The 22912-nt window shown below is 43.1% G+C and overlaps 1 protein-coding gene across 6 annotated transcripts in view; it reads right to left on the bottom strand.

Moving 5' to 3' along the window:
* Window positions 1–7890: 7890 nt before the first annotated feature.
* Window positions 7891–22912, bottom strand: part of LOC116875359 (ATP-binding cassette sub-family A member 8-like) — a 72731-nt gene continuing 57709 nt past the window's right edge. For 5 of the 6 annotated variants that reach the window (XM_032870758.1, XM_032870757.1, XM_032870762.1 and 2 more), the window contains 14 exons: window positions 21173–21292; window positions 20266–20334; window positions 19707–19798; window positions 17751–17871; window positions 16775–16892; window positions 15801–15892; window positions 13511–13668; window positions 12798–12873; window positions 12632–12726; window positions 11908–12027; window positions 11523–11663; window positions 10103–10182; window positions 8231–8286; window positions 7891–8099 (listed from right to left, as the gene is read on the bottom strand). In XM_032870758.1, coding sequence (XP_032726649.1) covers window positions 8001–8099; window positions 8231–8286; window positions 10103–10182; window positions 11523–11663; window positions 11908–12027; window positions 12632–12726; window positions 12798–12873; window positions 13511–13668; window positions 15801–15892; window positions 16775–16892; window positions 17751–17871; window positions 19707–19798; window positions 20266–20334; window positions 21173–21292 — 1437 coding nt within the window. In that variant the 3' untranslated portion in view covers window positions 7891–8000. Of the gene's footprint in view, window positions 8100–8230; window positions 8287–10102; window positions 10183–11522; window positions 11664–11907; window positions 12028–12631; window positions 12727–12797; window positions 12874–13510; window positions 13669–15800; window positions 15893–16774; window positions 16893–17750; window positions 17872–19706; window positions 19799–20265; window positions 20335–21172; window positions 21293–22912 lie in introns of those variants that run through there. The other variant, XR_004384178.1, reaches the window with a different exon arrangement.

Here is a 22912-nt window from a genome sequence, read left to right as displayed (position 1 = left end):
GGTTGCATTCGAAGTCCTAGGAAGCTCCCCACTTCCATCAGATTCACGTGTCCGCCAGGTTACCCCGGCCCTCATGGGTGTGTGGACAGTCACCCACACATGGTGAGTTTATCTTCTCCCCTTCCTGTGGCTTGCTGACTTCAAGAATCTCCCTGTTACAATTCTAGCTTCCCAGAGTCCAGCTCCCTTCTTCCGGCAGTAGAATGGTGGGTCCTTGTGGCCAGCTCCAAGCTGAGCTCCGGGCCCCCTCCATTCAAGGGCAATGCTGCAGGTTCTGCTGCCCAAGTGTATGCAGGAGGGATGAAAATGTGTCTCACCCGGAGATGTTCAGGTAAGAATGCCACGCAGTTACCACTGTCCTGCCAGGTCCAGGGGCACTTTTTTCAGGAGGGAAAGAAAGCATCACAGTTTGTTACCTTCCATTGATCATTTCCAGTGGTACCTGCAAATGGTTGTTTCCAACAATTTTGTTCAGTTTTCTGCATGTTTTCTATGAAGGAAAATGATCTGCTCTATGATGCTTTTACTTGGCTTATGAAACCAGACAAATGAATTTCCACATGACGTCAAGTTCTCATATACCAACCAGTGTTTATGCTTTTCAGGAAAAAACAAAGTTTTTCTTAATAGAATGTCACCATTATGGATGTATTTTCTTACCTACCTAAAAAGGCTGCTTATTTCCCCTTTGTTTTGTGGAATGTTCCAGCATGATATGGCTCATTCCCCCAGAGGTCTTGTGCAGCCGCAGTATTTCCAAGTATTTCATTTATTGTGAAACTTGGCTGGCCATATTAGATGAATTCCTTTGAGATACGGCTGCAGCCATTTTTAATGGTGAAAAATTATTCCATTCCCTCTTAAGCCCATCTGCAGACATGGCGTATCTGTCTACATGTGCCTAGATTTTTATCCACCCATTTTCCTCCTCCTCCTGTGTGTTTTCTTGATTGCTCTTTTAGTTCTTCTGTTCTATTACCCTTCTCCTAATAGTCGGATTGTATTTTGTTCAGTGCAAGCTATCTCAACTCTTTCAATTGGTGTGACATGGTATGAATAATAAGTAAAAATAAATAAGATTATATTCAATAATTCAATAATTTTCTTCTAAAATTCTTGTACATTTAAGCTAAGAGGCACAGTCACTATATGGACAACTACCATCTGTGCTTTCTGAGTCTAATACTTACAAACATCTCAAGAGCATAAATCACTGACCAGAAACCAGTAAGCCCCTCCATCTATGTTTCTGAGTCTTTTAAAAACAAGTTCCCTTTACTTCCCAAGTTCACTCTCACTGGGTTATTACTGTTATGTGAAATGCAAAACAAAGAAACCATAATCATCTTGCCTAATTTGAGGACACCTCAACCCATCAGTTCAATCTCTTTGAGCGCTAGTGGAGGAGGTAGAGTTCTAATATCCTGTTAGAACACTTCTCAACTTCAGTGGTAGTTCACAAATGGCATTAGAGGCTCTGAGAAAAGAATTGAGGTACTTGACTTGGTAGCTTCAAAGGCCTAAATGCAACATGGATCCATTGGGAAGGGCAGACAGCTTGGATCTCCATTTGCTCAAGGGGCCTATGACATCACCACTAACTCTACAGTTGCCTGTTATCGAAACTGAAAGCTGGGGAAGCAGTATTCCACCAAGCCCTGACAAAAGTCTTTCCCAGAAGTTTAGAGAGTTTAGAGAAGTGGTTGGGTCTTGACCATCAGAGGCGAGTTGCGCCATGGTTTTGAGTGCAGAAACAATGCTAACATGGTTTTATTTTGAATTGGGGTATGTGTACCAATTACTCATTCTCATTAGTCTCAACGGCTTCAGTAACTTCACAGACCTTCCCTGGTTCCTTGTATTCAAACCTTGCAAACATTCGTCCTTCCAGAGCTCTGGCAAAGTCTTCCTTAGTGCACAAAATGGCAGATCAGCTTCCTCCCTCTCTAGTCTGGGGTCCCTTGGCACATCCCTCTGATCCCACAACTCATTTTCCTCCTTCTCTGTGTTCTTTACCAATGTCTTCTTTCTGTCCTGCTGGAACTCTTTGAAGAGCCAGGCTCTTCACCATTCTGAAGCACAGAACACAGGTTCTTCATGACATCCCATTTTTTTGAATAGCAGATTTACAGCATAGAGGATCTGAAATCTGTGTTCACATAGAAATAGCCATCTCCCTGCATCTGTTTTGTAAGCCTCTTTGCTCTTTAAAATCCCTCTTCAGAGAAAACAAAGGAAGTGGCCATTTACAAAGGGACCCACAGAGTTTTCAACAAGCACAAACTCAATGTGTCACTGCTTAGACAGCTGCAGCTAAATGACCAGCTGCTGTGGTTTACGGAATGACCACACACCATGGCCATGGCCATTATACCAAAAAATGGGCAAATAATCTTGAGTCCCAGGCTCAGATCTGGAAAAATGGGCCCTGGGAACTTTTTTGGTCTCCCCTTCCCAATCTTCTTCCTTCAATTCTCTAGGCAGTAAAATAATGATCTTACAGTTTATTGGTTTTGGTCTTGTCCAGATTGGAATGGGCACTGGTTATTCAGTTTCATGACTCCCTACCACTCCACTTGTTTTTCTTTCTCCACCTTGATGACTTGCCAAATACCTCCTTCATCCTATAGGACCTCACTTCAAGGACACCTTGAAGTTTTTTCTGCTTAAAACTTTATGCTCTCCAGCTGCCAGCAAGAGCCAAGAGTCAGTTATACTCCTCTGCTCCCATTGTGGTTTTAGGTAATTGTATTTGCCAGGCGTTTATCATATTCTATTTTCATTCTGGATATATTGGAATCATCATGGGGGCTTTGGAACCAGACAAACTTGGGTTCAGATTCCAGCTCTGCCAAGTATGGGATTATAGGTGAGTTACTCCAACTGGCAATCAGTTTTCTTACTATGAAGTGATAATAATTATCCTTTTAAGATTGTAGTCTGAATGTCTGTATAGAGATGATGATTAATTAACACAAGTCCTCTTCCCTCCCCTTCCTGATAGTGTTTGCCTTATTTTGCCATTCCTGTAAGTGTGTTGGTGTTTGGCACAGAAAGAGTTCCTAAGTACCTATTTATTGAAGAAATGAATGAGAAGACCTCTAGGACAGTTGATTACATGTCATGTTATTTTTCATCTTGAAAGAAGCAAACCACCTTTCTCAACTTTGATCTATATTCCTAGCCATTAATTTTTTGGTTTTCATTGGTAATTTTTTTCTATTTCAATTTAATTTTCAAGTGTTATTGGCGGCGGGTGGGATCTCAGAAGCTCACAGATTGTAATTAGAAGAATCAGTCACTGTTGCTCAAATGCCCATTGTCCTTTGGTCCAGCAATGTTCATGTTATTTTCAGCCACATACCTTATGTTGAAGTAAGAACAATCTGTCTCAGATAATTTTCCCCTTACTCTTTCAGATATTCTCCACTTCTCAGAGTACTCACCTGACATTTCCGGATTGTGTAGTATGTACTGGGATCTGGGGATACAAAGACAAGTGAAACATGGCCCTTTCCTTTTGTTGGGGAGGAAAATAAACCATTCCAAAACATGCTTCTTTGGCATAGGGATTATTTTGAACTGCTTATTTTTAAGAAACAGCAGACATAGGAGAAGCTCTGAAAACCAAGTAGAAGTTACCCTTTTGGAAGGGAAATTTACATTTTCAAGGGAAATCTCCCTGTCTTTGTTTTTAGCTGGAAATGTCACTTGGGGTGTTGGCTTGGACCATTCAAGGACCATTTCCCTATATGTATGCCTATTAAATTTGATTTTCTCCTGTGACTCTGTCTCTTGTCAATTTGACTCTTCATCCAGCTAGAAGGACTTTTGAAGGGACAGGAATCCCCAGCAGTTGTTCCTACCTCAGGACCTTTGCATCTACTTTTCCCTCTGCCAAAACTTCCTTCCCTCAGACATTCCCATGCTTGGCTCCTGATTGTCCTTCAGGCCTCAGCTCAAATGCCTCCTCTTCTAAACTATCACCCTGACCACCCAATCTAAAGTAGCCCCCAGTTACTCTCGCTCACTTATTTGTCTTGCTTTCTTGGAGTGTCTCCTTGCATTTGATACATTAAACTCCAGCATCTATTCCACCCTCCTTCCAGGGCACTTTCCAGTATTGTAGAGGCTGGAATTTTCTCCTCTCCTTCATTTCAGGGCAACCCCAACCAGTCCAGGGAGTCAGATTTCAACTCACCAGGATAATAAGAATTCTTGGCATTTTTCATGGTCTGTCCTCATGAGTGCTCTGACTGGTGAAGCAGAGCAGCACCGGCCTCTCTAGAACCTGAGTACAAGCTACCTCTCAATCCCCAAAGTGAGACTTAGATCACTCAGGCTTCCAGGGGTTAAGACCTCAACTCTAGAATCTCTAGTTAATTTAGATGTGGTGCATTTTTCTTTTTCTTGGAAAAAGAAGTAAGGAGCAGGAAGAAGACACAAGTTTTAAATCACCAGAAGATCATAAGGCCATTTTGGAATTTATAGAGTATAGAGTATTAAGCCTCCCCCCTTCAAAATGTTGCATTTCCTCTATGTGATGTGATTGGTACTTAATTAGCCCTTCAAGTCTTACACAGCTGTGCATGTTCTTCTTGGATGAAGTAGACAAAGGATATCTCCTGAGACACTTGGTTCCCACCATCTTAAAGTCATTGCATAATTTTCCCGATGTCTTCAGCATTTGTTATTCAACATAATGTAATACTTGACCTCTCTGGGATCTTGGAAGACTGTGCATTTTTTTTTTTTTCAATTGTGGGAAAAACTCTTCCCCACAGTTTTACTTCAACATTTTAGGAAAGGCTCTGAAAATGGTGTAGATCTGGATAGAAGGAAGGGGAAACCAACAAGTGGGCTGGAAAGGAATCAAACACAGAAATCAGAATAAAACAGAGTTGGGGATAGGGGGACACAAGCCATGTCTTCAACATTTGGTTGAAAACTGAAGATATTGGTCCATTAGCTGGGGTATTGTTTCTACCAAGCCAATGAATTCACTTTAATTGAATGTTTCCCTTGAATAGTATTTTGCTGTATCTCTACACAACCAAAGGAAAGACAAAACGAACAACAACAACAACAACAACAACAACAACAAAAAAAAAAAACAAAGGAAGTCAGAAGGATGTTATAGGCTACCAGCGAGATGAGAAGGAAAGGGATCGGTAGAGTAAGATGGACCATAAGAAGCAGAATGATTTGTTTCTAGCACAGTAATGCTCCTTGTCTTCCATGGTCTGCACATATAATGGGCTCTTCCAGGTTGGGGGTAAAACCCACAGAGCTAGTCTGCGCTTGTAGTTTCCGGTTTCCCCACCGACCTCAGAAGTGTTAACATCTGCCACAGGGTCACCATCATTTCATGCTTCACCACGCTCTGAGTGGCATGTAAAACAGCAGATGTCCTCTGCAGGTGTGTCAGGTGAAGACAACCCCAGATGTTGGCCCCACATGAAGCCACATGAAGAGCCAGCTGGCTTTTCCTGGCAAAGGAGAAAGTACAAATCTTAAGTTCAGGTTTGACACACTGTCCCTTTCATTGGTCCACAGCGCTGGTTGTCTGTAACGTCAAGGTTGGATGGATCCACAGGTTGAGTGAAAAGCTGCTTAGTGCTGAAATTCCTTCAGGAATTTCTCTCCTTCATCCTTCAGAAATTTCTCTCCTTCATCCTTCGAGAGGTCTCTCTCACTGACCTCTCAGATAACTTCAAAGAAGAAAACACAGCTACTTTGTATGATTTCTTTGGGTTGTGATGTGAAGTCTTCTACAGCTTGTTTGTTTGTTTTGCCTTTCTTTTGGCTATGTAGAGAGCCAACAAAATAGTATTCAAGGGAAACATTCAATTAAAGTTAATTGATTGGCTTGGTAGAAACAATACCCCTGCTAATGGACCAATATCTTTATTTTTCAACCAGGTGTAGGATGTCAAGGAAACATGGCTTGTGCCTGAAAATAAGTCTGTTTGGTGTTATTTACAGATACCTGGGCTGGCCCTTCGGAAATGAGGTGAAACAGGTCCATGCTGATGCGTCCTTGAGAACAGAGGGCCTATAGGAGCGAGAGGGAGCCATCAGGGCAGGCAAGAGCTTCTTGGAGTCACTGATGCTGTTTACAGCTGGACAGCAGCTGACGCTGTTACTGCGTTTGTCGCTTTGGGTTGTCGCGGTAATCCTTGGAGGTGGGTACTAGTAGCTCCATGCTGGGGACAGTAAACTAGATGTGCACAGGTAGTAAATGTTAGACACCAGACTCTGAACACTGTGTCACCCAGCAACAGTCGCTGAACTGAGTTTTGCTCATATTTTTGTTCTTAGCTGCGTCCCCCAACCATGCAGACTCTAAGCCAAGCAAGGGTGATGGCCCAGAGAGAATGAAGAAATGACCCAAGATGTCGATGGAGATGCGGGTTTATTGGTGGGAGCTTACGCACTGGGCATCCAGGAGCGGCAGCTGGACAGAGCATCCGCCACGGGGATCTACCAGCAGCGACACTGTGGAGCATAGAACCCACTTCGCAGCTGTGCTCCTGTAGCTTCTTCCCTTCTTGCATGGGCAGTGTTCCCAGGAGAGCAAAGCCTGCCGTCTGGATAGTCTTCGTTGCAAAGGAGCCCCTCCAGGTTGGCCACCCCCAGAACCCTGGACCTCACTGAACGCTGAACAGCATGTTCTTTTGTACACTCTGCTTGATGGGAATCCAGAAGGAGAAGGGGATCCCTACCCTCTCAAGGTAGCGATTAAAAGGGCAGTCAGGGTTTGCTTGCACAAACCAGCCTGTGGGCACATACCACACGCCAGCACAAGATGAACAAAGGGAACTTGGGAAATGAGTGTGGGAGGCGAGCTTTCCAGAACAGAATTTTCTGAACTGCTAAAAATTACTGGAGTCTGAGAGGGTCAGGGATTCCAAAGGGAAGAAAGGACAGGTAAAGTCAGAACTGGGGTGGGAGGGAATCTGCTCAGGGAATCATCTCCACCACTCAGAAAATTTTGTCTACACTTTATGCCTGGTAATCACACCCTGTACTTTTTGGAAAATAAAAACAAAAACAAAAAACAAAAAGCAACATTGTTCCAGGAAATGTCTGTTTGCCACCACCTTTAACTTCCTTAATCATCTGTGGTATTTTTTTTTTTCTTTCTTTACATTTGGCAATATGTTGATGAAAGCAGTGAACTAGCTGTTATATCAGAACTTTTTTCAATTTCATTTCAATGAATTTGTGAATAGGGAGGCCACTTTGTCAAGAAAAAGACACGTGAAAATACCTGAAATGGAAAATGTATTTCAAAACTGCACATATATTTCCCACCAACTTCATCATTTGACTTGTTACTATATGGATCAATATTCTTAGACCAAGTAGAAAATACCCACAAAAGATCAGTTAAAAAAAACAGGCAACTCTAAAACCTTGATTTTAAAACACAATGAAAGTGGGATTTCATTGACTCACACAAGTTTAAAAAGTACAATAAATTCCTAATGGCAAGTATCAGACTATTATTGATAATGTTACCAGCAGATATGTTTTCAAATATATTGATATCAGATATTATGGTCAAGGATTGCATAATATTTTTAGCCATAAGAATATACATGGAAATCCATTTTAAAAAGTATGATGTTTTTGACACAGTCCTTTAAAGTTCTTACTAAAATAGTAGCTTCACCGAGTATCAAACTTGTAGAAGAATAAATGTATGGACTTCTGAGCCTAGGTTAGAAAAAAGTATTTTAAGGTTTTCAGAAAAGTGGAATCAGGGAGACCCGCAGAGACACAGATGTAGTGACTGGGAGGTGGGCTAAGCCACGGACCTCTGTCTACATGGTGGCTGCAATTGCCCAGCCCTTGCTCCTATTGTCCACTACAGGAAGAACAATGTCAGCGTTTATAATATAATATAACTCTGAAAATATGACATTAATGCTGTAAAAATAGAGGTCTTCAAAAACAACCACAGGCTTGAATGGAAACATAGGCTATTTGGAGTTTCAAGGGTCTTCCTGTGGGAGAAGCTTCCACTTCACTGAAGGGTCAAGTTCTTCATCAAAGTCGTCCAGCTCCTGCTCCTTCGAAAGCTCCAGGAAAACCTGAGATGGACAAGAAATGAAGAGAGAGAGAGGTCACACTGCCTTCTGTCGCTCTGAGTGAGTGCAAGGCGTATGCACACGGTGTCCCTTTATAGTGCACGGATGAAACAGAGTCACTCACACCGACCCACCTGCTCCAGGGTGGACTGGGAGAGGCTGTACTCCTCCAGGTCGAAGCTCTGTTTAACTGCAGAAAGACAGACGGACATTAGGAGTTCAACTATTTTTATACCCAGATGGCCTTAGAAGTCAGCATACCGTACAAACAGCAATTTTTAAAAACATTTTAAATAAAAAAGTTTAGGTAAAGATGTTCCTGCTTTAAGTATGGCAATGCAGTTCGAAATACACTCATGCATTCATGTGGGTTTGGGGAGGAAAGTACGTATGCTATGCTCATTTAGCACAGTGTTGGAGAGGTCTCTTTTCTTTCTTTCTTTTTTCCTTTTTTTTAGATTTTATTTATTTATTCGACACAGAGGGAGATCACAAGTAGGCATAGTGGCAGGCAGATAGAGGGGAGGAAGCAGTCTCCCCACTGAGCAGAGAGTCCGATGTGGGGCTCGATCCCGGGACCCTGGGATCATGACCTGAGCCAAAGGAAGAGGCTTATCTCAGTGAGCCACCCAGGCGCCCCTGTGTTAGAGATTTCTATTTAAGGAGAAGACAGTGCTGAAAGGTTTCCTTCCCAGTACATGTATGTGACCCAGTTCTTCTGCGCATTCAGGTAAGGGGGGAGGAAGACACGTTTTGCAAAGGGAAGCCCCAGAAGATTATGGAGAAAGATGTCTGAGGTTTCCTGGGGAGCAGATATCCTTTGCGACCCTCTTGCCATGGTGACCGCTTGCTCCTAACTGAGCTGAAAACCGTTCTCCTTGACCAGAATAGATGGGAAGGGTAGTCATAGCCCTGATAGGAGGCCGCAGCTTGGATATGTCACCAACAGTACCAGGCCAGTACTGGTCACAGTGCCAATCTGGGGAGTGTTGGCATGATCACATGGTCTAGAAAGTTGGGGTGCTTGGCCCAGAGAATGGCAACAGGGTGTCACTGTGACCATGAATGCTGTTGGCAGGAGTACAAAGAGTCTTCTAGAACCAGGAGACCTGAATCTCTTCCCCAGGGAAGGTGACAAGCAAGGAGAAAGATCATTGAGTCATGACAATGGAAAGAACGTAGAGGGAGGGAGTTCTGGCCAGCACAGTTCAGAGAGGCAGAGTTAATGGGTTCAGGTGGCAAGACAAACATGAAGCCGAGATGACAGACATAGTGTGGTCAGATGTGAAATGCAACAGACACAGGAAGATTGTTTCAATGACTAGACAGGAGGCCAGTTTCTTCATACACAGCCTAAAGCCATAAAGTAATATACAAGTCCCTATAAAATTAAATTGTAAATACGCATCATGCATCAATGTTCCCAAAGAAAGTATCCTCTTTGAATGCTTACAGGACTGAATTTTGACAGGTTTTCCATATAGATATATGGAAATATATATATACATATACCTATATGTATATATATATAGATAATACATATAATATATAGATAATACATATATCTATATGGAAAACCCCCACCAAGCAAAAGTAAAATCATTCCCATTACCCCTCTGCCCATCAACACCCCAACATTGATTTTTGTGTCCCTAAAATTCAACTGGAGATTTTTAACTTTAAAAATTAACACCTTAGAGGTGCCTGGGTGGCTCAGTCAGTTAAGGATCTGACTCTTGAATTCAACTCGGGTCAGGATCTCAGGGTCGTGAGATGGAGCCCCATGTCGGCTCTGTGCTCTGGAGGCGTCTGCCTGAGATTCTCTCCCTCTCCCTCTGACCCTCTGCCCCCTCATGCTCTCTCTCTCTCTCTTAAAATAAATAAATAGATAAAATCTTTACAATGAACACCTGAGCTCACATTCCATTTCTGTCAGGCTGATGGATTAGTCTATGATCTGGAATTATCTGCTTTCCGGGATTTATTTCCAAGTTTATGGCTCTTACCCTTCTCTAACGTGAAGAAAGCTTGTGCTAAAGGTTGCACGTCTTCCACTGGGAGTTTATAGACCATCACAGAGGAGTACCTATGGGGAGAGGAACAGGACTGAGGCTGATGCCGCCCCGCGCAGGGACAAGCGGGCTGCCATCCTGTCTCTGGTCGTTATCCTGGTAAAGAAGAGTCAGTGTGGGGCAGGTGAAATGCCCAGGGTGAGGCGGTTCACAAGGAGATCCCAGGGATGGGAGAGGCTCCTGTCCTTGGCTCCTGGGATGGAGAGGGCATATATGGTGCAGACGAAACATGGACCCTTGCCAAAGTTGCTTGCCACCTTCTCTTTTCAGCTGAACACTTGCTTCTCCAGCTTCATCTTCCACCAGGGACTGAAGCCCCGTTGTTTCTTAAAGTCACTCAGGTCAGGTGCGGTCTAAGTCTTTTCTCCAGAGAACCTTACCTCTCCAAACTGGTCCCATGCTACTCCAACTACTTTCCTAATTTAGAACGATATTGTTGAGTCTCTGATGAGGACTGGAAATCGCCAGGAATTCAGCACCAAATAATGTTCAGCAACAAGTTTTTAAAAAGAATTTGTTTCCCAGATTAATAGTTGTCCTTTTATCATTTGAAAATCAGGAAGATTTTGATTTCATTTCATCAAATACTATTTCCTCCATGTATGGGGTGATCATTCTCATCTGTTCTGCTACTCCCTGTGCCTTTATGACCTATTTCTGTTCAGTCGTGGGCTGTGCACTGAGGTATACTATGGTTTCGATAGTTATACTCCATGTGGAAATATATTTTCCCACCATATCATTATGACTTCTTATTACTCTTTTCTGTTTTCTCCTCTAACTCCTACATCATATGTCTTCTACAGTAAATTCTAGATGTTAAAAATGATCCTAAAATTGATCTTTGATTTTTATTGTTTGATTTTCCTGAGAACTACCCCATGACCAGACTGTGTATAAAATTGGACATGTCAATAGATTTGAAATAAAATAATTAGCTTTCTGTCCTACCTATGCCCCTGGTTAGCTTTGTCATGTGACCTAACTTCTCAGTTTCCTATGCTTAAAGATAACAGCCAATTCCATTTATTAAGGTCCTTGTAGGGTCCAGACTCCCATAATGCTTTTTTTTTTTTTTTTGAAATAATCTCATCTTTCACTGGAAAAACAGTATCTACCTTGGAAAGTCAGTGAGGATTAAACAAGATAGCATGAGACCAGGCAGCTAGTAGGAACGCAACACATGTTACCCTTGATTTTCCATCAGCTCCCCTCTTTAATTTAGTTTCTGCAGTATCCATATCTTTTAGGTTTCCTTTTGGGCTAAATGTGCACTCTACTGAGGACAAATGCATGAAACCCACAAGGAAAAGTTGACATTAAGTATCAGATCAAACCCAGCATCCATCTTTACCTTTCCTGCCGCGCAGCCTGGGGAAAAACCCTCAGAATTTCCTGATGGAGGCTCTCCCTCTGTCCCAGGGTCTTCACCTTCATCTCCAGCAGGTAATTCTTGCCAAATTTACTCTTTAGGTGTTGGATGGAACCAATACATCTGAAGGTCCAGGAGGATGTGGTTGTCACCGAGAGGGGAAAGAGACAGGGCACACAATGTTTGAGACTCTTGCTGTGAGGGTTGTCTCCAGGGTGTCACTGTTAGACCCAGATGCAGCAGCCATAGCCTCACTGGGCACAAACTCTTCCTGCCATGCACCTGTGTGGGGAGTGGGGTGGGGGAACTTGGGGGGATGGGAGGATTGGGGGGGAGGGGGCAAGTGTAGGCGGGGACGGGCACCCACCTCAGCTTCCCGGAAACCATGATGGCTACGCGGTCACACACAGCCTCAGCCTCTGCCATGTAGTGGGTCGTCAGGAGGGCACCCCTCTCTGTGTCTTTAACGGTGGCCCGGATCGCCTGCCTACATCGTCGAAAGACCATTTGCAATTAAGAAAGCCTTCTAATTAATCACAAATGGGTGGAGAAAAGAATTTTTAACCGGGATGCATTGTGAGTAATGAGCAAAAGGAGCTCAAGCAAAGGACGACCTTTGAGAGCGGGCAGGTGGATGAGGAAAGGTGAGCCAGGTGAGGGCGGGTGGAGGGGAGACAAGCACTGGGGAAGCCGTCACAGAACACGGAGTTTCTCACGAGGCTGTGTTGAGAGAGAAATGCTGAACGAGAGATTGGTAATGAAAGGGCTGTGCCAAGGAACAGAGAGACAGAATTCAACCACCGAGGTGTAACAACCTAGTAGGAGAAAATACATAGCCCTACTGACAGTGAGTGTGTCTGGGTCCTGCCAATACTTGCTTTTAGTTCAATGGTGAAATATTACCAGGGAGACGGTTTGGGCTTGTTTTGCAAAATATTGTACTATGTACAGTACTAATGATCCTGAGAGGTGGTCTCCCTGCCACTCCCCCATTAAGAAACAGTTTAAGGGACCATTTTTACACAAGTAAAACAATTCACAAATTTCCTGCAAGGCGTGGGGGCCGGGCGTGACTGGGTAGAGCCCCTCACCACATTTGCTGCTGCCCCTCGGGGTCCATGCCGGTGGAGGGCTCGTCCAGAAGCACCACCGACGGGTTTCCCAGGATGCTTAGCGCGAAGCAGAGCTGCAACGAGAGGGACAGTGAGTCTGGCACCGACCTGGGGTGCGCAGAGTAACGCTGAGGCCCCCTCTTACCTTCCTCTTTATTCCCTCGGATAAAGCCTTCACGGGCTGCTTCAGCTGGTCCTGCAGCTTGAGCGCATCCGCCAACCTGGAGGAGACACAGTGGAGCTTTACAGCAAGGAAGCGGGCGGGAGGGCGGATCCCGCAGCACAGGGATGGGGAGCAGAGCTCAGAAATGCAGTTTGGAAAATAGATGCCAGGCAATTAAAAAAAAGTTTTATTTATTTACTTGAGAGAGAGCGAGAGAGAGAGAGCATGGGACAGAGGGAGAGGGAGGAGCAGACTGCCCGCTGAGCAGGGAGCGCAACGTGGGGCTGGATCCCAGATCATGACCACAGAGAAAGGCAGATGCTTAACCGACTGAGCCACCCAGGTGCCCCAATTCCAGGCAATCTTAAACAGGCTGGTCTGATCCCTCCAGATGGATAGCTTTTCCTTTTAAAAGACTCAAAGCCCATTTCATGATTTCTAAATAGTTCTTTGATAAATACCTTATACTTAAATTTTAGGATTTTTGATAACTTTCACCAGTGGTTACTATTTTTATATTTACTATGAGAAGAAAATTAACACTCTGAAGTCCGGGAAACCAGTTTCTAGCGGGGAATCTACGCAATGTGATCTGGGTCAGAATTCAGTCTCCTGTCCTGGACCGGCGGTGAAGCTCCTCACCCCCAACCATCGCCCGCCCCTGTAGGTAGAGAACAGGTGTGACTCCCACCCACCTGGCGATGGTGACTGCTGCATCCACTTTCCTCAGCCCTTTGATGGCAGCAAACACCTCCAGGTGCTCCTTCACAGTCAGATTGGGCCACAGCACGTTCTCCTGGGGACAGTACCCCAGGAAGCCTGGGGAGCCCTCCCCATTGCCTTTTAGTAGCACCTGCAGAGAAAAGTTCACTCCCAGGCCCTGCCATCTGGGTTTGTTTGCCCTGCACTTCTCAGCGGCCTCTTTCTCCTTACAAACCTAGAAAAACTAGAGATTCTTTAAGTCCTAATTGGGTTCAGTAATCTATAATCATTCTTGCTGGAGGGAGGTTGTCAGAGAGTGAACACATGAAAACAAATGTGTGTGCACCCTCTAATCTAAGCTGAAAAATCAAGTATCTTGCAAATATGTCTTACCATCGCAGTCAACAGATTATATCCATTTTTCAAAATCACAGTCAGGAAACAAGTCTATGGATTTATGAACGTAATTCCTCACTATTGAATGCACTCAGTGAGTACATGCTTTTTGAGCACGTTAACAAATGCGCTGTCTGCTCTGGATGCAATGGGAATGGAATAGCCAGCACCCTTGTTCCTTGCGAGTTTTCATTCTGCTGAGCAAACCGGGCAATAAACAAGTAGGAAAATGAGCGGCTGGAATACAGACAGCTCCTAAGTGATGCTGTAAGGGAAGTAGCCAGGATGGGGCGGGACCAGCAGGATGCTGGGGGCGGGGACTAACTAACATCACCCAGTAGGATGATCAGAAAGGGCCCTTCCGCTGAGGGACCACTGGAGGGACAGGGCACCTGCCATGGAAAAAGCCCAGAGGAAAGGAATTTGGAGCAGAGCAAAGCCCTGTGTTGTGAAGAAGCTCCATCTGTTCTTAGACCCAAGGCAAAGCTGGAGGCCCGGCTCAGCACTGAGGAAGGGATGTGACAATCGGCTCCTTGGGACGAGCCAGGGGTTGTGGGAAAGGGGGGTACTTCAGCCTTAGTACAGTAAGAGGTTGTTGAAAATATTGATAAGTAGGACAATGACATTGTTTATAAAGATCACAAACTGCTGATCTGATTAAAGCTAGTTTCATGACACCCAGAGTTCACTTTGTTAACTCAGATCTTACTTACCTTTTAAAATAGTTCATTACCATATATCTGTGAACAGTTACACCCTTTTTTGGGGGGGGGAGCATGCTGAATGAGAAATAAAATAATGATTTAGGGTCCAGATGGTGATTGAATTAGAGCGTGGTCTCCACTGAGCTCAGTTAGGTCTGAGTGAGCCACCAACATCCCTGAGTGTCCCCGTTCACCATCCCGTGCTCCCATCTTGGCTTCGGAGAGGTTGTGAAGATTTATTTTCCCCTCCCTCTTTGGTGGGATATTTGTCAATCACATTCCTGGAGGTCTTTTCCCTTCTGGCTTGAACACCACAGCATCTCCACTGGTGTGTTTCCACAGACCTCTGCCTTATATTCTGAGTTCCACAATCCCTGGACATCCTTTCTGAAGGAGCTCTTCAAGTTGTCTATTTTTTGCCACAGAGTTTGGGGGGAAATATGTTCTCTATACCTGATGTTGTCTCTTTCTTTACTAAATTTGAGCTCTTTTCCTTCTGCAGGTCAAGTGCATGTATGACTCAAGTTGACTTCATGTATATCCCTGTTGCTCAATTTTGAGTCGTTCCTTAAAAACACTCCCAAGAAAGAGTGTCTTTCTACAAAAATAGATGTCTCAGTATCCAAGCACTTTGTGAATACAATTGCTTAATAAAGGTTTTCTTTAAAATTTTTAATTAAATTATTTTTTTAAATTTTAATTAAATTAATTTTAATTTAAAATTAAAGCATTACATACTGGGAAAACAATGTCCATTGAAAGTACAAATCCGGTAGGTCAACTATACTCCCATTAAAAAAAAAAAAATCAAAACCAAAAATGTAATGTGTTATACTGCACTCACTGTTAACACATGGAAACAGATAGTTTGCCAAGAAAAAAAAGTGCAAATCCGTGCGTTTTATGGCACGATAACTAAAGCTTGTATAGATTCTGATGTTGATTTCTGATCAGATATCGAACATTCTCTCTAGGTGTCTTTGAAGGCATAAGTAATTATTCCTTGCCAGTGATTAATTTTTCCATGTATGAATATGTTCATTTTGTGAATGTGTTATTCTGCGACTTTAACTACTTCTCTCATCTAATGATTAAATGAGATTTGTTTTTTACAAAGTTTTCCCACCTTACAGGTTTATTCTGAGCACCCCGAGCTAGCACATTCTCCACACAACTCACCTACCTGTCCAGCACTTGGTTTCGCGTCTGCAGTTATCATCTTAATGGATGTGCTTTTACCAGCGCCATTGTGCCCTAATAATCCTAAAACCTCACCTGAAAAAAAAAATTGGTTACACTTAATATGAATTGACTTCAATAGTAAAATTAAGAATAAAACATTGTCTGAGGTCTTGCTACGTGGCAAGTGTTGTGCTCTGTGCTTTATATATGGAAATATGGTATCTCATTGACTCGTCAAGCCTGGGAGATTCTTATCATAACCCCTGTGTACATATCCGGGGACAGCTCTCAGAGACGAGGTTAGCTGCACGTCACACTGACGGGAATGGGTGAGGCCACTCTTAGAAGCCAGCGTGTCAGACTCTGTCTCCTGTGACCCTAAACACCGTGGAATAATGACACAGAGTGAGGTCATCTCACAGCTGCTGTTTAAGCCTTCCGAGTGAGCTGGTACAACCCCAGCTCATTCTCTTATGAATAGAACAAAATAGGAAATCAGCCATGCCCGTGAAATAGAAACATCATGGCTTCAGTGGTTTGTTTTAATAGAATGCTTGCGGTTTCCATGTAGATGTCACTCTGCCCCATCCATGGGGTGAGCTGGTTAATTTTACTTAGAAATGGGACATGTAGGGACACCTGGGTGTCTCAGTCGGTTAAGCATCTGCCTTTGGCTCGGGTTATGATCCCAGGGTCCTGGGGTCAAGCCCCACTTTGGGATCCTTGTTCAGTGGGAAGCCTGCTTCTCCCTCTGCCTGCTGCTCACCCTGCTTGTGCCCTTTCTCTCTCTCTTTTAAATAAATAAATAAAATATTTAAAAAAAAATAAAAGAAATGGGACCTGTAAAGGGGGCTGCTGATGGTCATGTGCTGCTGGGTCCGTGTGTGAAACTAGGAGGTGATGAAATGATTTTCATCAAGACATAAAGCTCATGAGGGCCCCAAGCCAACAGGGGAAGGGCCACGGGGGTCAAACCTTTTCTAACACAGAAAGAGACATTTCTTGCGGCGATTTTCTTCTTCCTTTTGGAAAGGCAGCATTTCCTCTTCCCTGCATACTCTTTGCGGAGGCAGCTGGCAATGATGACCGGTTTCTGTAAGTGATGAGAAAATCATATCAGACTTTAATTCTCTCCATGAACTTTGAAGCTCTGTCTTTCCATTGGCATGTCCCCTCATGGCCCAAGCCATGCCATCACAGAAGACCTTCCACAAGGGGACACGTTTCCTGACCATTCTCCAGTCCTGGTCCTCAGACTTGGAGAGAAGAGATGGTCATTTTCCCCTCCTACCAAGGCAGTCACTCAGAAGCACAGTATTTGGTACAGAACAGGAGGAAAGAGACTTGGAGAGGTATTGAGTCCTGCTCTAAAGACAAGGCAACTGGGTGCAATTAGACTTTGCTGTGCTGTCCATACAGTGCCATTCTCCAAGGAACAGTGCTATGTGTCACTTTGTTCCCATTCTAAAATTCACAAGTTTTGGGGCGCCTGGCTGGCTCAGTCAGTGAAGCATCTGCCTTCAGCTTAGGGTCCTGGGATCGAGCCCCGCCTCAAACTCCCAGCTCAGCAGAGAGTCTGCTTCTCCCTCTCCCTCTGCTCTGCCTCCCCTCCCCCACCCCACCCCCTCAACTCTTGCCTGTGTGCTCTCTGTCTCAAATAAATAAATAAAATCTTTGAAAAAGAAAATAAAGTTCTTTCTTGGCTTTTGCAACTTCAGTGGTACTCCACTTTTTGGCTTATATTCCAAGAACGACAGATGGAGGTGACAAGACTTTTAATCTGTTTTTTTTTGATGTAAACAAGATGATGACTTCCTAAAAGGAACTCGTGATCTGTGCTTGTATGGACCAGAGGAACTCAGAATTATTTGAGGATCAGACTCTCAGACCGACTACGTTCACTGACAAACATTTGTGTTATTTGATGAAATGAGGACTTCACAGGTGTTACCTCCTCAAAGTTTGTGGAATTCAAGGCATCTGCTGTTCTCATTCTTTCCATTTGAACATCTTCATCTTCCCCTTCTGGAGCTTCTGGATTTTGACAAACATCGGAGCTTCTTGGAGAAATTCTAGAGTCAAGAGTCATTCATGAATCATTGATATGACATTTTCATCCTTGTATTAAGAATACTGCCTTCTTGGGGCACCTGTGCTAGACATACTGCATTCTTGGGGCATCCTTGTATTAAGAATACTGCATTCTTGGGGGTGGCTCAGTCTGTTAAACATCTGCCTTCCGCTCAGGTCATGATCCCAGGGTCCTGGGGTGGAGCCCCACATTGGGATCCCTACTCAGTGGGGAGTCTGCTTCTCCTTCTCCTTCTGCCCCTTCCCCTGCTTGTGCTCTCTCTCTCTCTCAAATAAATAAATAAAATCTTTAAAAAAATACTGCATTCTGTAAATCTTATGCTTTGAGTAGGTTGGGTAATTAGTAAAAGATTACAACCTCCTTTCAGTGAGGTGACTCATCCTCCCTTCCCGACCTAGTTCCTATCAAGGTCACTGCTATATTTAGTGACCCTTGCTTGCTTCACACACACCTTTCATCCTACTTATCTGTGGAACATTCTTTTTCCATGTTCACTGGGCAACTTAGTATCTGTTATCTAACAGAGGATTTTTCTTTTTGCCTTTTCTTTCCAAAAATTTAATTTGTATCTTTTTTATTATAATTTTTAAATTTTTTAAGTAAACATATAATGTATTAGCCCCACGGGTACAGGTCTGTGAATCGCCAGGTTTACACACCTCACAGCACTCACCATAGCACATACCTTCCCCAATGTCCATAACCCTACCACCCTCTCCCTACCCACCTCTCCCTGGCAACCCTCAGTTTATTTTGTGAGATTAAGAGTCTCTTATGGTTTGTCTCCCTCCTGATCCCATCTTGTTTCATTTATTCTTTTCCTACCCCCCAATTTCCCCACGTTGCATCTCCACTTCCTCCTATCAGGGAGATCATATGATCATTGTCTTTCTCTGATCTACAGAGGATTTTAAAAGCAGAGTTGAATGATGTGATTTTTCTGGAAACCTTAGCTTTAACACCACTGCCATGTTGGTATGATTACATTCCCATGGGGATAATGAGTCAGAATTTTTGAAGTCAGGATGGTCTCAGAAAATACAAATCAGATGCTTGGTCTCTGTGAAACCTGGCCATTTCTTGGAAATATGTGTCAGATTCGCTTTCTCCTCCTCTGGTCCTTCAGACACATATTCTATTCTCTCTCACCTCAACCTAATCCCCCATACTGATCTTAGATTTTGCCTTGCCCATTCAACTGTCTGTTAATTTTTAACTTTTGGTTAAAGATGAATAGATAAAGAGTTAAAGGTCATCTTGGAAGTTGCCCACTCAACTGTCTCTAACAGGTAAAGATGAAACCAATGGGCGACCCAGAGGGAGTAAGATGCTTATGGCCGTATCCTCGCACAGTGCAAAAAAGACAGTCTCAGCTTTTAAGTCCCATAAATACCTGGACCAGTCTGCCACCCACAAGTTGGGCTTCTTACTACACAGGCAAAGATCACAATTATTGCTGTCTTTGGTCCATTGCTCACTCGTTCTTCCTTCCTGGATTGACAACATTCCTTCAACTGCCAATCTGCTTAAATGGGTTGCTATTTAACTGAAGTAGTGGCATGTAGCTTTTCCCACCCTTCTACTGCACATAGTGTCCAAGCCCTTAATACTCAATGTCTTGGGTCTGTTTCCCCCTGTACTTAAAATCCTCTTTGATTTAGATACTTAGACCTCTGTTTTTGGTATTGGTGCATGGCGGCTACCTCGGTCTATCCCAGGACTTGGCAGTTCTTTACTGATTGGTTAATTCATGCATGAAAAATATTTTAAGCATTAATGATTGGAATAAAAGAAGTAAATTTCATTTCTCCCAACCGAAAGAAGGGATCCTTCTTCATTGATTTCTTTCCAAACTTCCATTCCAGACATCGAAGAATAAAAAGGAAGATGATAAAATGAAGGAAAGGCTGGGAAGAAAGAGAGAGAGAGATCCATGTTCAGGAACACTCAGAGAAAAATGTTTCACGTCGGAAGTAAAATAGGAGAAGTCAGACTTCTCCAAAGACACAGTTGAAAAAACCATTACGGATTTCCAATGATCTATTTGTCACATTGTGAAACTATCAAATTCATTTTCAATCTTGTTTACAGAAAAATGGAAACAAATTTAATTATAGAATGCCATTACTTTATGTCACTTCCTCCAAAACTGGTACAGTGTTTTCAAAAATTGAGAAGCATATTACCTGGTCAGTCAATCTTTGAGAAAAATTTGTTGCATATTTTACAAATACTTTATCTCCATGGTCTATCCATAGGTCTATCTTAATATCCATAGGTCTATCTTAATAAAAAAAAGTTTCACTGTGTGTACAGGAATTAAGATTCAGTAGAGTAAAAACACAAATATTGTTAAAGACAAGAGTGTTCTTACAATTAAGACTATCAGAAATGCCTCTATACTTTGTAATTCTTCTTCAGTCGAGAAATAAAATATGGCCACCTGCAAAAGGAAAAAGAATGGTGAAATTAGGAAGTTTTTTGGTTTCATGAGTTTTATCTATATGAATGTGAACTGACCCACTGGACAGCTCTGCTAACACGTTGCCTGATTTCACCACAGGTATTGGTAGATGCCCATTCCAAAATGTGTAGCAAGTGGTGGTATTCCTTCCTCCCAAGGTCGATGAGGCACTGTGCTTTCATTTGAAGCAACAGGATTTAGCAATTACGCCTTACCTGGTAAGACAATCTTGGGCATCTCTGTTAGCCTCTCCAAATAATCAGAGAGAAAGGGGGTTTCTCTTTGTCCCCCAGAACTTCATACAGCTTCCTATGCCCATTGATCCTTTAGAAAACTCCTTTCTTTTTTTCCCCTCCCTTTCCCCATTGTCACTCATGTACTGTATCTTTGTTCCTTTTGTAGAAGTCTATACTTTTACATCTCTATTTGTTTGTAGAAGTTGATAGTTCTCTATCAATCAGTTAGAAGAAAAGAGGAGGGGGATTTTATTCCTATTGAAAGCCTCTCTAGAATCTTGAGATCCCAAAGATTAGTGATATTTCATTTGCCTCCTCCTAAAACTGAGCATGCCCAGGAGTGTAGAAAGGCTGCTCTATTGCCGACCGCCCTTTGCCTTGTCTCCCCACACATGGACCAGGACCAGGTCTTCTAACTGGAACACACTGCCTATCTGGGAGGAATTCAACTGGCATCCATGAGGTAGACATCTTTAAATGTCATGTATATTCAGCATGGGGAAGCGCCCCAATGCCGAGCATAGCTTCCACAACTGGTTAAGCGTTTCCGGGATACTGGAACAGACAGTGGCATTACCTACCTGATAATATAACAACATACAGCCAATTAACGTGGCTTGTGGTACCAGAAAGGTGATGCAGTACAGGGTGACATGTTCATAGCTCTCAAACAACAATATAAACACAGAGATGCTGCAGATCTAAGGAAGATACAGACATGCGTGTTAACCACTCTGCATTTCCACCTACTCTCCAAATGGAGATGGTTCTTCTTGAGGATATTCCTAATGTCAACTCCCACCTCAGAAACGCAAGGGCAATCAGTGTATCTCCATCGACATGTTCTCTCAGTGACTTAGTTAGATTCCTTTAACCGGGAACGTCATGAATGAGACGTGATGGGATAAATCTAGGATCTAACAGATAGCTTACTTTCATTACAGAAAAGGAAGAAAGTTGGCATTATATTGGTTTTGGAGGTAAAATTAGTAGAGAAGCACTAATCCAAGGGAACACAAACGGACATCTCCTGGGAATGATGTAATGGCGACAGTGAGAGGAGACTTCCATAAGGGACACCAGTGGGGAAACAAAAGCATGCAACGGCCTGGAGTGGCTTTCAGTAGAAGTTCTCAAATTCAAAATTCAGGGATAAGAGATAGTTACAGAGATAACGGTAGCTCTCAGACTTTTTCTTCTAAAACACTGCAATGATAAAAGCTTCCTAAAAGTCTTTGTACTTCTTTGTGTTACAAATTACTGTTTTTAAGGCATTCAGCATATTCTTCCCAAAAGTATATTTCTTTCTTTCTTTTTAAGATTTATTTATTTATTTATTTGAGAGAGAGACAGCATGCGAGCAGGGTGTGGTGGCAAGGCATAGAGAGAGAGAGAGAGAATCTCAAGCACACTCCCCACTGCGTGTGGAGTCTGATGCGGGGCTCGATCTCGTGACCCTGAGATCATGACCTGAGCTGAAGGCAGAGGCTCAACCCACTGAGCCACCCAGGCGCCCCTCTTGAGCGCATCATTAAAGGCCAACATGGTTCCAACCAATATTTTTACCATAACTAGGACCACGCCCACGCTGTACGTTTTCCTCTCCTTACCCATGCCAGATGATTACCCGTTCTCAGGACAAACCTGGACTTTCTCCCCTGAGTTTCTGTTCACGCACAGAATCATCAGTCTTCTCTAGCTACTGAAATCTCACTCTTCAGGTTTCAACTCCTCAAGCAAATCTGTGCTCTCATTTTCCTAAAATAATCTTTCCCGACTCTGGTTGTCATAGAAATAATCTCTGAAAAAGAGATAATCTTTTCCTTCCCACTTTGCTTTAGTAAGTGGCTGTTTACTTATGTTTACCTTCTGAGTTCCCTCTCAGGGTTGAAACTATTTTTTCTGTGTTATTGGTCTTACTTTGTGACACATTGTTGGAAGCCAACGAATATTTGTTGAAATGATAATTTACTTCTTGGCTGCTGGAATGACAGGAAATTAGAATAGATACTAGGAGATGACACGTATTTTTCCTTCCCAGTTTAGATAAAACAAGTGTTGCTTTTATGGAATTAATTTTAGTAGAGTATGGAGAAGTAGTTTCTAGTTTTAACTATGCTAGCAACAATATTTGTAATCCTCATGGCTTTGTGGAGGTCTTGGGGCTTATTCATTTTTAGTAAAAAGAAGATACAAATGGTTTCCAGGTTTCCTTCTAGCAAATACTTTCTGGTTGTAGAAACAATTCAGTGACTTTTAAAAGAGACAAGGGTAGAAATTAGGAAGAGGAAAAAGATGCAGATTTTGAAAAGGATCCCATA

Source organism: Lontra canadensis, unplaced genomic scaffold (genome assembly GCF_010015895.1).
Source record: "Lontra canadensis isolate GAN:19392208 unplaced genomic scaffold, GSC_riverotter_1.0 scaffold41, whole genome shotgun sequence".
NCBI classification, from domain to species: Eukaryota; Metazoa; Chordata; class Mammalia; order Carnivora; family Mustelidae; genus Lontra; species Lontra canadensis.
Note: the sequence above shows the minus strand (reverse complement) of the source record. Positions and strands in the feature narration are given on the sequence as shown.